This window comes from Arachis hypogaea, chromosome 16 (genome assembly GCF_003086295.3).
Source record: "Arachis hypogaea cultivar Tifrunner chromosome 16, arahy.Tifrunner.gnm2.J5K5, whole genome shotgun sequence".
Taxonomy (NCBI): domain Eukaryota; kingdom Viridiplantae; phylum Streptophyta; class Magnoliopsida; order Fabales; family Fabaceae; genus Arachis; species Arachis hypogaea.
In genome coordinates this window covers 990,674-1,001,843 of record NC_092051.1, presented here as the reverse complement: position 1 = coordinate 1,001,843, position 11,170 = coordinate 990,674, and the positions used below count along the sequence as shown (strand labels likewise).

The following is an 11,170-nucleotide window of genomic DNA, read 5'->3' as shown; positions in this document are numbered from 1 at the left end:
AACACAATCCACCACTGTCGCTGCTTTATTTTGAAAGATCACATCATTCCTACATAACCAGATGTTCCATATAACTGAGAAGAAATCCACTAGTCATGTTTTTCGCACATCTTTTCTCAAATTTATCGTCCTCCAGCTCTCAAAATGTTCTTTTATGGAACCTAGGGAGCTCCAAGCAAGACCCACATGACTTATCCATGCGCACCACACCTGCCAAGCAAATTCACACGTAACAAACAGATGTTGGACAGTTTCAATTTCCTTACTACACATAACACATATGTTATCACTTTGTTCAATGATGCCTAATTTGCTCAAGCGATCTTTTGTATTCACTCGGCCTACAAGTGCAAACCAAGTAAACAACTCTACCCGCGGTGGAACAATTTCTTTCCATATTCCATTTGTGAACTTATAGTTGAGTACATCATCCGTCAATGTCTGTACCTGCAAAGCCTGCACAAAAGAGTTGGTAGTATAAACGCCTTCCTTATCAAATTTCCACACCACTCTATCTTGTGTGTCTGCTAGCAGTCTCACAGCTTGCAAGGTCTCAAGCATTTGGTTCAAGCTGTCGGTCTCCCATTGTCGGAGTTTCCTTCTCCAATGGAAATTCCAAACCCACTCTATCCCATTCCAAAATCCACACTCCCCAATCACGGATCCCTTATTATCTGAAATCAAGTAGAGTCTTGAAAATGAGTCATTCAACTTCCCCGACTGTAGCCATGTATCTTCCCAAAATCTGGTTAGTCTGCCATCGCCTACTTCCATAGCCAACCCGTCAATCATCTTCTGTCTTACATGTTGCTCCTTGATTTGCAAGTTACAAATATCCCTCTACGGACCCCCTTTTGCTGGTATAACTTGAGTAGACAATAGCTGCCCCAGGGTTTAGATTATTGCATGAGCACACAACCTTTTTCCATAGAGGACACTCTTCTTTAGAGAATCTCCACCACCATTTAAACAACAATGCGGTGTTATGAATCATCGCATCTCCCACACCTAGTCCCCCTAGTTTCTTTGGTGCCTGTATCATCTCCCATTTTACAAGAGTCAATCCAGGTCGTTCGTCGTCCTTCCCCCAAAAGAATCTTCTTTGCAATGAGATTTTTTTTTGGCCACCGTAACTGGCATTTTATACAAGCTCAAATAGTACGTAGGCAGACTATCCAGCTTTCCGGCTTTGCTTAGTACCTTTGCTTTCCACAAACTTAGTTTTTCCTCCACCTTATCTATTACTGGCTTCCACGTTTTTACCAGCCTGGGGTTCGCACCTAGATTAATTCCCAAATATTTTACTGGTAGATTTGCCGCCTGACATCCTAACAACCTGCACATTTGATTGGCCCACTCCTGACTGCAATTTACTGGTATCAAACTAGACTTGTCGAAGTTGATACTCAATTCCGACATGACCTCAAAACACCTCAGAAATCTCTTGTAGTTTCTGACTGTCTCTTCCTCTGGTGGGCAGAACAAGATGGTATCATCAGCAAACTGGAGGTGAGATAGTTCTACATTGTCCCTGCCTACTAATAGAGGAGCTATCCTTCTGTTTCTTACCGCCTCACTTATCATCCTGTTCAGCACATCTACAACGAGGACGAAAAGAAAAGGTGATAACGGGTCGCCTTGTCGAAGCTCTCTTTCCATCTTGAACGGCTTGGAAGGAGCCCCATTAACCATCACAGATATAGAAGCTGATCTAATGCACTCTGTAATCCATGCCCTCCATCTTCTACCGAACCTCATCTTTTCTAGCACAATGTCAACAAAATTCCATTTGACTCTATCATAGGTTTTCTGGAAATCCAATTTGATGATAGCTGATGCCTTCTTCTTCATTTTTAGTGATATTTTAATAATAAATTATAAAAAATGTTACAATGTTCGGTCTTTTTTTTTTTTTTAAAGTTAGATAATTTCATTCATGAAAGCAAAGAAATATAGGCGTTTATATATGAAATAAACAAAAGAAACGAAAGACTCCTAACGCTTTACTATAGATGTAACATCATATAATAATCTAATAAAAGAGTAAAGTGTTCATCAATTAGAAATTGGGAATTTGTTGAAACTCCTTCTGCAGCTTCAAAGTCGACGCCATTATCTATTCCACACTAGTTGATACGTTATCATTAAAGATGAACCTGTTCCTAACTTTTCATAAGAATCAGCTCAAAATTACCATCATCATTTTTTTAGAGGAGCTATTGAATTGGATACGTAAGACTCTTATCCTCAAGTTCTATTCAACATAAAAATCAAAGTCTTCAGTGCCCTTTTTAGCAGCTGGTAAATCCATTTTTAAACAAATTTTTATTAATTTTTCACAATAAAAAATACAATAATTAATTGTTTTTGAAAATTATAAAGTTGAAACTACAATATTCAGCTTGCATAATAAATCTCATAACAAAATTATGACTAATTAAAGAATGTAACCTTTTGTGCATGGCAACGATGATCCGAGTCAAAAATCAATCCACAAGATTGTCAAAGGAACAAATACAGAAACAATATTCTCATAATTAAGTAAGAAATAATTAAAGTGATTCCGCCTCGCCTCAAGAATGCACCATAACTATTATTATGCTCACCATGGTAAATCTTTTTGTATGGTTTTATCTTAGTAATTTAAATTTAAACATTTTAATATATATGAACAAGAACATAATCAATATTTTTAAGATTCTTCCCTAACAGTTTTATCACCTATTTCAAGTTTGCATACAGCTAGTAAAGCAAAAGATAAAAATATGCCATTATTGGGTTTCACCAGAAAAGAAAAAGCACCAATTAAATATCATCCCAATAAAGTAGATTTTCCTTCAAAAAATAACCAGATGTAAGTTTAATGTTAACATTGTTAATTGTTTCTCACAGTATTTTTTAACTTGGCAAACTAATCTGTTATAGATCTGACTTTTATTAAAAAATTTATGTTTAATTACTTTATTGATTCCTATAGTTTCGCAAAATTTTCAATTAGGTCTCTATACTTTTTTTCTTTTAATTGAATCATTGCACCAATTTTTTTTTTTAATTAGGTCCCTACACTTTTTTTTTCTTTTATTTAGGTCACTATACCAATTCTTTTTTTTTTAGTTAGATCTCTATAAAATTAAGGTAATTACTACTAAGAAGGATTTAATTGAAAAAAAAAATTAGTGAAGGGACCCAATTAAAAAGAAAAAAAAGTATAAGGACCTAATTAAAAATTTCACGAAACTATAAGAACCAACAGAGTAATTAAACCAAAAATTTATCGTTAACTAATGAATTGTTGCATGTATTAACGAAATTCGGACATTAATACTTACTTAAGAGAATAAATGAATTAACTAGTTACTTATAAAATTTGGTGAGCTTAATATTTTGATACATGGCATTTATAATGAGTGCAATTTTCTATTTTAGATACAATTTTGAAATTTTGGGAGGAAATTTAAATCGGAAAAAAAAAACATCACAAAAAAGCGATATCTTATAGTGACGATTTAGCTTATTAATAACTATAATTTTTATAATAATAAGTACTTAATCCAACAACAAAAAAATTAACTTGAGATACATGATGATGGGTATCCTAATGATTTATATCGGCCTTTAATGATATGATCATGGGAACTTTAATTATTAGCTGAATATACTTGAATTTTTCACCTAGAACTTTGTCAACTTGTCATTGTCTTTACAAATATTTAATTAATATATAGACAAATATTAATATTGGATTGTATCCCCTTGGAATTATATATATTGGTCCTTATTTCCTTGCCATTTAGCTCATTGTTAGCGTTTATATTAATGTCTTCTTGTAGGTAGTAATAACTACTAGCAAAACACAATACAAAGTTGATCACTATCTAGCTTTAATTAGAGCGATAAATATTATTGTCTCTTATCTTTGATACTTTCTTATGTGTCTAATTAATCAAAATTTAGCACATGCACACAAGTGTAGCATATCTTACTAAAATATGAAAGAACAATTATTATAGGTGAAAAACTATCAAGAAGTATTAACATAAGGTTTTATATAATTTATTCACAGAAACTATACTTAATTAATCAACATATTTAATTTAATTTACTTTATCTCTAAATACCTATTTTGATCCAAATGAAAAATATCAGACTTGGTTTATTATTATTATTATTATTATTATTATTATTATTATTAGAGAAAATACCCACTCCCCTTCTCTGCGAGATGTTAAAATAACACTCCCATCTCCTCTATTTATAAAATATATATTCCGCTCCCTTATAACTTTTAAAAAACCTCATCTTTAATCTATTTTAAATTTTTTTGTGTTAACTAATGTTAACTTTATCTATTTTCAAGAAAAAATAAATTATTTTTTACAAAAATATTCTTTAGCAAAAATTTTATTTTTTGTTATTAAATTTTGTTTAGCAAAATATTTTTTAATAAATTATTTTTTTATTAATTAAATTGTATTTTTACCAAAATATTTTTTAAAAAAATTAATAATTAAATTATTTGTTTCTAAGATATCCTCCAAAAAATTTTTAATTATTAAATTATAATTTTACCAAAATTTTTATTAACAATTATTTTTATATTTTACTATTAATTTTTCGATATCAATATATATTATTTTAACATTAAATAAAAAAACTTTACTATTATTAATATGTATAATAATTAATATATATTTATATTAAAAAATAATCTTACTAAGATTTTTTATTTAATGTTAAAATAATATATATTGATATTGAAAAATTAATAGTAAAATATAAAAAAAATTGTTAACGAAAATTTTGGTAAAATTATAATTTAATAATTAAAAAATTATTGAAGGGTATCTTAGAAAAAAATTAATTATTAAATTCTTTTAAAAATATTTTGATAAAAATACAATTTAATCAATAAAAAATAATTTATCAAAGAGTATTTTGGTAAGAAAAATTTAATGATAAAAAATAAAATTTTTGATAAAGGATATTTTTATAAAAAATAATTTATTTTTTCTTGAAAAATGAATAAAGTTAACATTAATTAATACAAAAAATTTAAAATGGATTAAAGAGGAAGTTTTTTAAAAGTTATAAGGAATGGGAATATACATTTTATAAATAGAAGAGATGGAAGTGTCATTTTAGTGTCTCGCAGGAGAGGAGAATGGTATTTTCTATTATTATTATTATTATTATTATTATTATTATTATTATTATTATTATTATTATTATTATTATTATTATTATTATTATTATTATTATTATTATTATGTGAAAGTATATATAATAATTAGATATGTGTGAAGGATAATAAAAACGAATTAATCCTCTAGAGTTCATGCGGTTACATATGGTCGGCCATTTCTAAAGCACACACTTATAATTTCTAGCATTTTCTTTTTCTTACTTGCATCACATTTCCAACACTCTATACTGCTTTGGTTATATGTGCTAGATTTTGCCCCATTATGGAATCCAGGCAGTGATCATGAATAATTAAACTAAAAGTTATATTATGTACTTATTTATACTAATTTTATATAAAAAACTACATATTATTGAATCATATATTATTTATTATATTGGTAGATTGGATCGGATACTAATGGAATTTATATTTTTATATTAAGTATTTCTCGGAAAGTAATTAAACAGATGTAAATATTGTTAAAATTAAAGTTGTAAATTTTTTTATATATTTTGATAATATTTTTTTAATAATATTTTTTAAAGAACGTTGTTTAATAATAAAAAAATATTATAATTATCGTAATTATCATAATATAATTATACTAAAATGATCATATGTATATTATAAAACAATAAACAATTTATTTCCTTAATCAAACCGTAAAGTAACATTTTTTATAAAAAAGCCATATGGGATTTTCAGGCTCGATGGCCCCACTTCAAGTGACATGCTCCATTACAACAATAATCATCCCCATAAAATATACTTCTAAATGATAACCTACTAACAAAACATTATAATATTTAAATTAACCAAAAAAAGGAAAATAAAATAAAACAAAAACCAAAATGGAGAGGAAGGATGAAAAAAAAAAAAAAAAAAAACACAAAACACACACAAACTTCTTGACATAATTAAGGTGCTAGCTAGTAGCATCTTCTTCTTCTTCTTAGGTTCCAAGAAAATGATGTGGTTTAATTGATGAAGAGATTAGGGTTTTGTTGATGAAGTTAATTAAACATGATTGTCAGTTGATGAAGGGAGGATTAGTGGCTGAGTGAGTGATGATGCTTTGGCATGACTTGAAGCCCTAATAATGCCATGATCTCCATTAATATTATTTGATGCAATTGCAAGTTGTGCAATCCTCTTCTCTTCACTTTTACCCCACAAAACTAGGTAGAGTCCAACCACAATTAGCACTGCCCCAATGATCCTATATATATCAAAATTATTCACAATCTTAATTAGATGATATCATCATTTAAATATTTAAAGATCAAAATGGAAATGAAGACGAAGAGAGAAATGTATCTATAAATAATTGGAAAAATTTTAAGTGTACCGAAAATATCAGTGTTCTAATTGTTTTAACCGTTGATTTTAATTAATATATATTATATATATTTTTTATAATTCAGATCAACAGTTAAAATAACTGGATCACTGGTGTTCCCGATATACTTGAAATTTTTCTTAAATAATTAAATGTTTACTGATTCTATTGGTCCCTATAGTTTTATTAAATTTGTAATTAGATTTTTATTTTTTTTTTCAATTAGGTTCTTACACTACTTTTTATTTGATAATTAGGTCTTTTCTAGTATAATAAACATTAGAATTAATTGAATATTTTTTCAGAAATTGAAGTTATTCATAATTAAAAACCTAATTAGATCTTTGGTCGCATGTATTTTAAAAAAAAAAATATTCTGTTAATTTTAATGTTTTTAACATGAAAATAACCTAATTACAAAATTAAAAGTAGTGTAGAAATCTAACTAAAAAATATAGAAACCTAATTAAAAATTTAGTAAAATTACAGAGACTAAAAGAGTAACTAAAGCATAATAAAATTAAAAGAGAGTAATTAATTAAAGAGTTGAGAATTACCCTCCCAAGTAAAACTCTTCTCCAAGAGCAAAGGAAGCCATGATTGCAACAACAAAAGTCTGAACAGGTTGATACACAGCAACGAACACAGGGCCCCCTCTATCAATGCACCATATTTGTACAGCGAATGCAATTCCTGATGCCACCACTCCCTGTTATATAAATTAATTAAGCTATTAATAATTTTAATTATTTATTTATTTATTTTTATCTAACTGTTTACATTTTTGGAATAAATTATTTCATGGCAAGAAGAACCAAAAACTGAAAAGATTATAGAAATTAACTAAAATCAACAAATAGATATTTTATAAAAATTAAAATTTAATGACAAAAATTAAAAGTTCCAATGTTATTAATAGAGTGAATAGTGTAAATACATTGTACACAGAATTATCAATCATACATATACGTAACTAATTTTTAAATTTATTATTTAAAAAATTATTTAAACGTATGAATATAATTAATGTATTAAAATTAATAATTTAATTTTAATGTATTGTAGTGTAAAATAATTTTATACGTACATTTAATTACAGTACTTTTTATATTAATAGCGTGAAGAAAGACGAATATTATGTAAAACGTTATACAGTGCATCAAAAATAATTAAAAGGGTAAAGTATACTTTTTGTCCCTAAAGTTTGACAAAAGTTTCAAAAATAACCCTAAGTTTTATTTTGTTTCAATTTTATCCCAAAAATTTTCGATTTGCATCAAATATACCCCTGACGGCTAATTTTTTAAAAAGTTTAAGACCAATTCAATAACAATTTCATAAGAACAACCCTCAATACAAGCAAATCAAGCATAATTTCTATGCATCATTGTTAAATTAATCTTAAATTTTTTGAAAATTTAGCCGTCGAGGGTATACTTGATGCAAATCGAAAACTTTTGGGACAAAATTGAAACAAAATAAAATTTAGGAGTATTTTTGAAACATTTGCCAAATTTTAGGGACAAAAAATATACTTTACCCTAATTAAAAAAAATATTATATTATACCGCATATAGAATAGTGAAGGCTTCAGCACCAGAATGGAAAAGCCAAGCTTGATAATCTCTTTCAAAAATGAGAGCAATGAGAATGAATTGCAATAATCCAAAGAAGCAAGTGTATGAAGTGACAGAGAGCCTTGCAGGGTATTTCTTAAGAACAGGTGCTTGCAACACAAGCCAACCAGACCATGACAAACAATGTCCAATTAGGTAAATGCACCCTAGGGTCCAGTTTTTGCCCTCATCAACTGGATCCATTAATGTTGATCTTGTTGTTAATAATAATGTTGTTGATGGTTTTGGAGAGTATATTGTTGGACCCTTGTAGAGTGTGATCACTGTTGCACCAATTACACATAGGATTGTTCCAACTACTTTCGATATTCCATCTTTTCTGTTTAGTCTCACTTGTTCAATCCTGAAATTATAACGAAAATAATTTGGTAACCAAAATAAATTAGTCAAAAACAGTCATAATTTACCTTAATGAATGTTAAATAAGACAAGTTCTTGCTGATTTTTTTTTGTCTTTCTAACATTAGGGGTGAGAACAGGTCAGTTTGGTTCGGGTTTATAGTAAAATTAGAACCGAATCGATCAAAATATAATTAGTTTGGTTTGATTTGGATTTACATTTTTTTGTATATATATCCGAACTAAACCAAACCGATTAAGAACGGATTGGTTCGGTTCGGGTAATTGGGTACCCGATGACTTTGAAATTCATTAAAAAAAAATCAAATTTTTATCTTAAAAATTTAATAAGTATAATAAATATGTAACATCAATAGAAATAATCCAAACATGTTAAACACCAAATACATTAAAAACTAAACTCATTAAAATCCAAACATATTAATAATGAATAATCATTGTCTAATGGAAAATCCATATATATTTTTATTGTTTTTATTTAATTAATATATGATCGAGTTCGTGGGTTGGTTCGGGTTCCACACCCTCAAAACCGATACCGGAACCAATCACTAACAAAAGTCATAAGTTTGGTTCGAGTTGGACCCGATTACCCGTTGATTTCAGAACCAATTTAATTGGTTCGGTTCGGATTCGGACGGAATCGGGTACCCGCTACTCGTGCTCACCCCTATCTAACATAACCGAATTATAGTATCATCATTATTGTTAATTAATACCAAAAATTAATAATTGAATGATTAATTAAGTGTTTAATTAGCTTAATTGCCTGAGTATGGCAGCCATGAGAAATGTAATGGCTGGAACAGAGTTCTGTATTGCTGAAGCGAAGGTAGGTGATGTGTTCTCCAACCCAAGCAAATAGAAACCTTGATTTGCTGTAATCCTGTTTCATTAATACAAAATCATGTTATCAAATCACTAGCATTATCTTAAATAATATAATTATTAATTATTAATTATATATACCCGACAAGTGCCAGAACAAAGAACTGGCCTAGGAAGTTCAGTGTCATCGCTGGCCTCTCCTTCCTGAACAAAAGAAAAAAACAATTTAGCCACTCTATATATTTTTTATTAATGTGTACAAAAATATACAACAAATAAATGTATCTTTTCATAAAAATGTCTCGAACGACAAATTTTAATTAATTAATAATAAACATTATTAAATTTAAAATGTTCTAATTAAATATTACTATTATATTTTTGCATTAGCGACGGATTTTTTGATAATTATATCCGTCTATAATTAGCGACAGATGTAAGTAAATAAATCTGTCGCTAATGCGAAGGATTCTAGTAGTGTATACTTATAGGAATAATAGTAAAAACTTTGTTAAAGGAATAATAATTAATAATAATAATACTAACTTTTCCAAGAAGTATGCAAAGGGAAGAAGGAGAAGCAAAGCAATGATGTTTCTATAAACTGGAAAAACAAGCTTGCTAACTCCCATGTTAAGGGCAGCCCTTGAAACAACATGGAAGCCAGCATATCCAAATTGAAGTGCCAACATTGCTCCATGCAGCTGAAACTTTTCTGGCACTGAGCACCACATTCTCTTAGAAGATCCTGAATCACCCATAATTATGAATATACCCTTCTTAATTATATTGACCAAATATAATTGATTGGAAGAAGACGGGTCTAATAGCTCTATATATATAGCCTCTAATTTTTTATTTTTTATTTTTTTTGGTTTAGCAAAAGAAATTAAGGGTAGGCAGTGGTGAAGAGAATGTGGAAGAAGTGGGAGATATAAATATAGTGAGGAGTGTGAAGAAGGGGGAAAGGTGTGTGTGTTGAATAGAAGGAATGAAATTAGGGTATGGCCCACAAAAACCCTAAAAAAATTGTGGCAACTGTTGGAGTGTGTTGGTAGCTTTAGAAATGTTTTTTAGTTGTCTCCCACATTCTTTGCCAATCCAACCCTTTGGCTGACAAGACAACCCTAACCGCACTTGGGTTAAATATTTTTGCAAAATATATATTATATGGAAACATTTTAAGTGTACTGGGAGTACCGGTACACCAGTTGTTTTATCCGTTGATCTGAATTATAAAAAATATATATAATATATATTAATTAAAATCAACGGTTAAAACAATTGGTGCACCGGTACTTCTCGATGCACTTGAAATGTTTCCTAAATAGAAAAGGGAGTATAGGACTATCTATAGGATTATAGCTATAGGGGCTAAGAGGTGTGTGTTTGAGGACAAAGAGATTAGTTCCATTTAACAATGCTCCAAAGAGATTAGCTAGCTATGGGGCTAAAATATCACAATTCTAGTTGGGATTTTGCAATGAGAATTGTGGCTACTCTTTTCTTTATTATATTGGACTCTAGGGTGTGATTTGTAAAAATATGGGCAAGTTTTGATTAATTTTGTTGATACAGTGTTTTATTGAAAAAGTAAAATCGTGAGTGACAATTTTATTAAACAATATTAAAAAAAAAACAAATTGTTAGTTATGATTTATATTTTGAATTTAAAAAATTGTGAGTTAGGATTTTTATTTTTTAATTTAAAAATTATGAGCCACAATTTTTTTAAGGGAGACACTCCGATAAAGATGTTTAAAACGTTTTTTTTTATAAAGATGTTTCTTATTAACTAAAATTTAATATATATAATTGATT

The 11,170-nt window shown here is 28.6% G+C and overlaps 1 protein-coding gene across 1 annotated transcript; it reads right to left on the bottom strand.

Moving 5' to 3' along the window:
* Window positions 1-5,807: 5,807 nt before the first annotated feature.
* LOC112758323 (protein WALLS ARE THIN 1) lies at window positions 5,808-10,256 on the bottom strand. Its single transcript, XM_025806961.3, has 6 exons — window positions 9,896-10,256; window positions 9,491-9,553; window positions 9,291-9,407; window positions 8,093-8,504; window positions 7,082-7,233; window positions 5,808-6,404 (listed from the first exon to the last, which is right to left on the bottom strand). Exons 1-6 carry the CDS (start codon window positions 10,108-10,110, stop codon window positions 6,203-6,205), a joined length of 1,161 nt encoding a protein of 386 aa, XP_025662746.1. The 5' UTR covers window positions 10,111-10,256; the 3' UTR covers window positions 5,808-6,202.
* Between the last annotated feature and the right edge of the window lie 914 nt (window positions 10,257-11,170).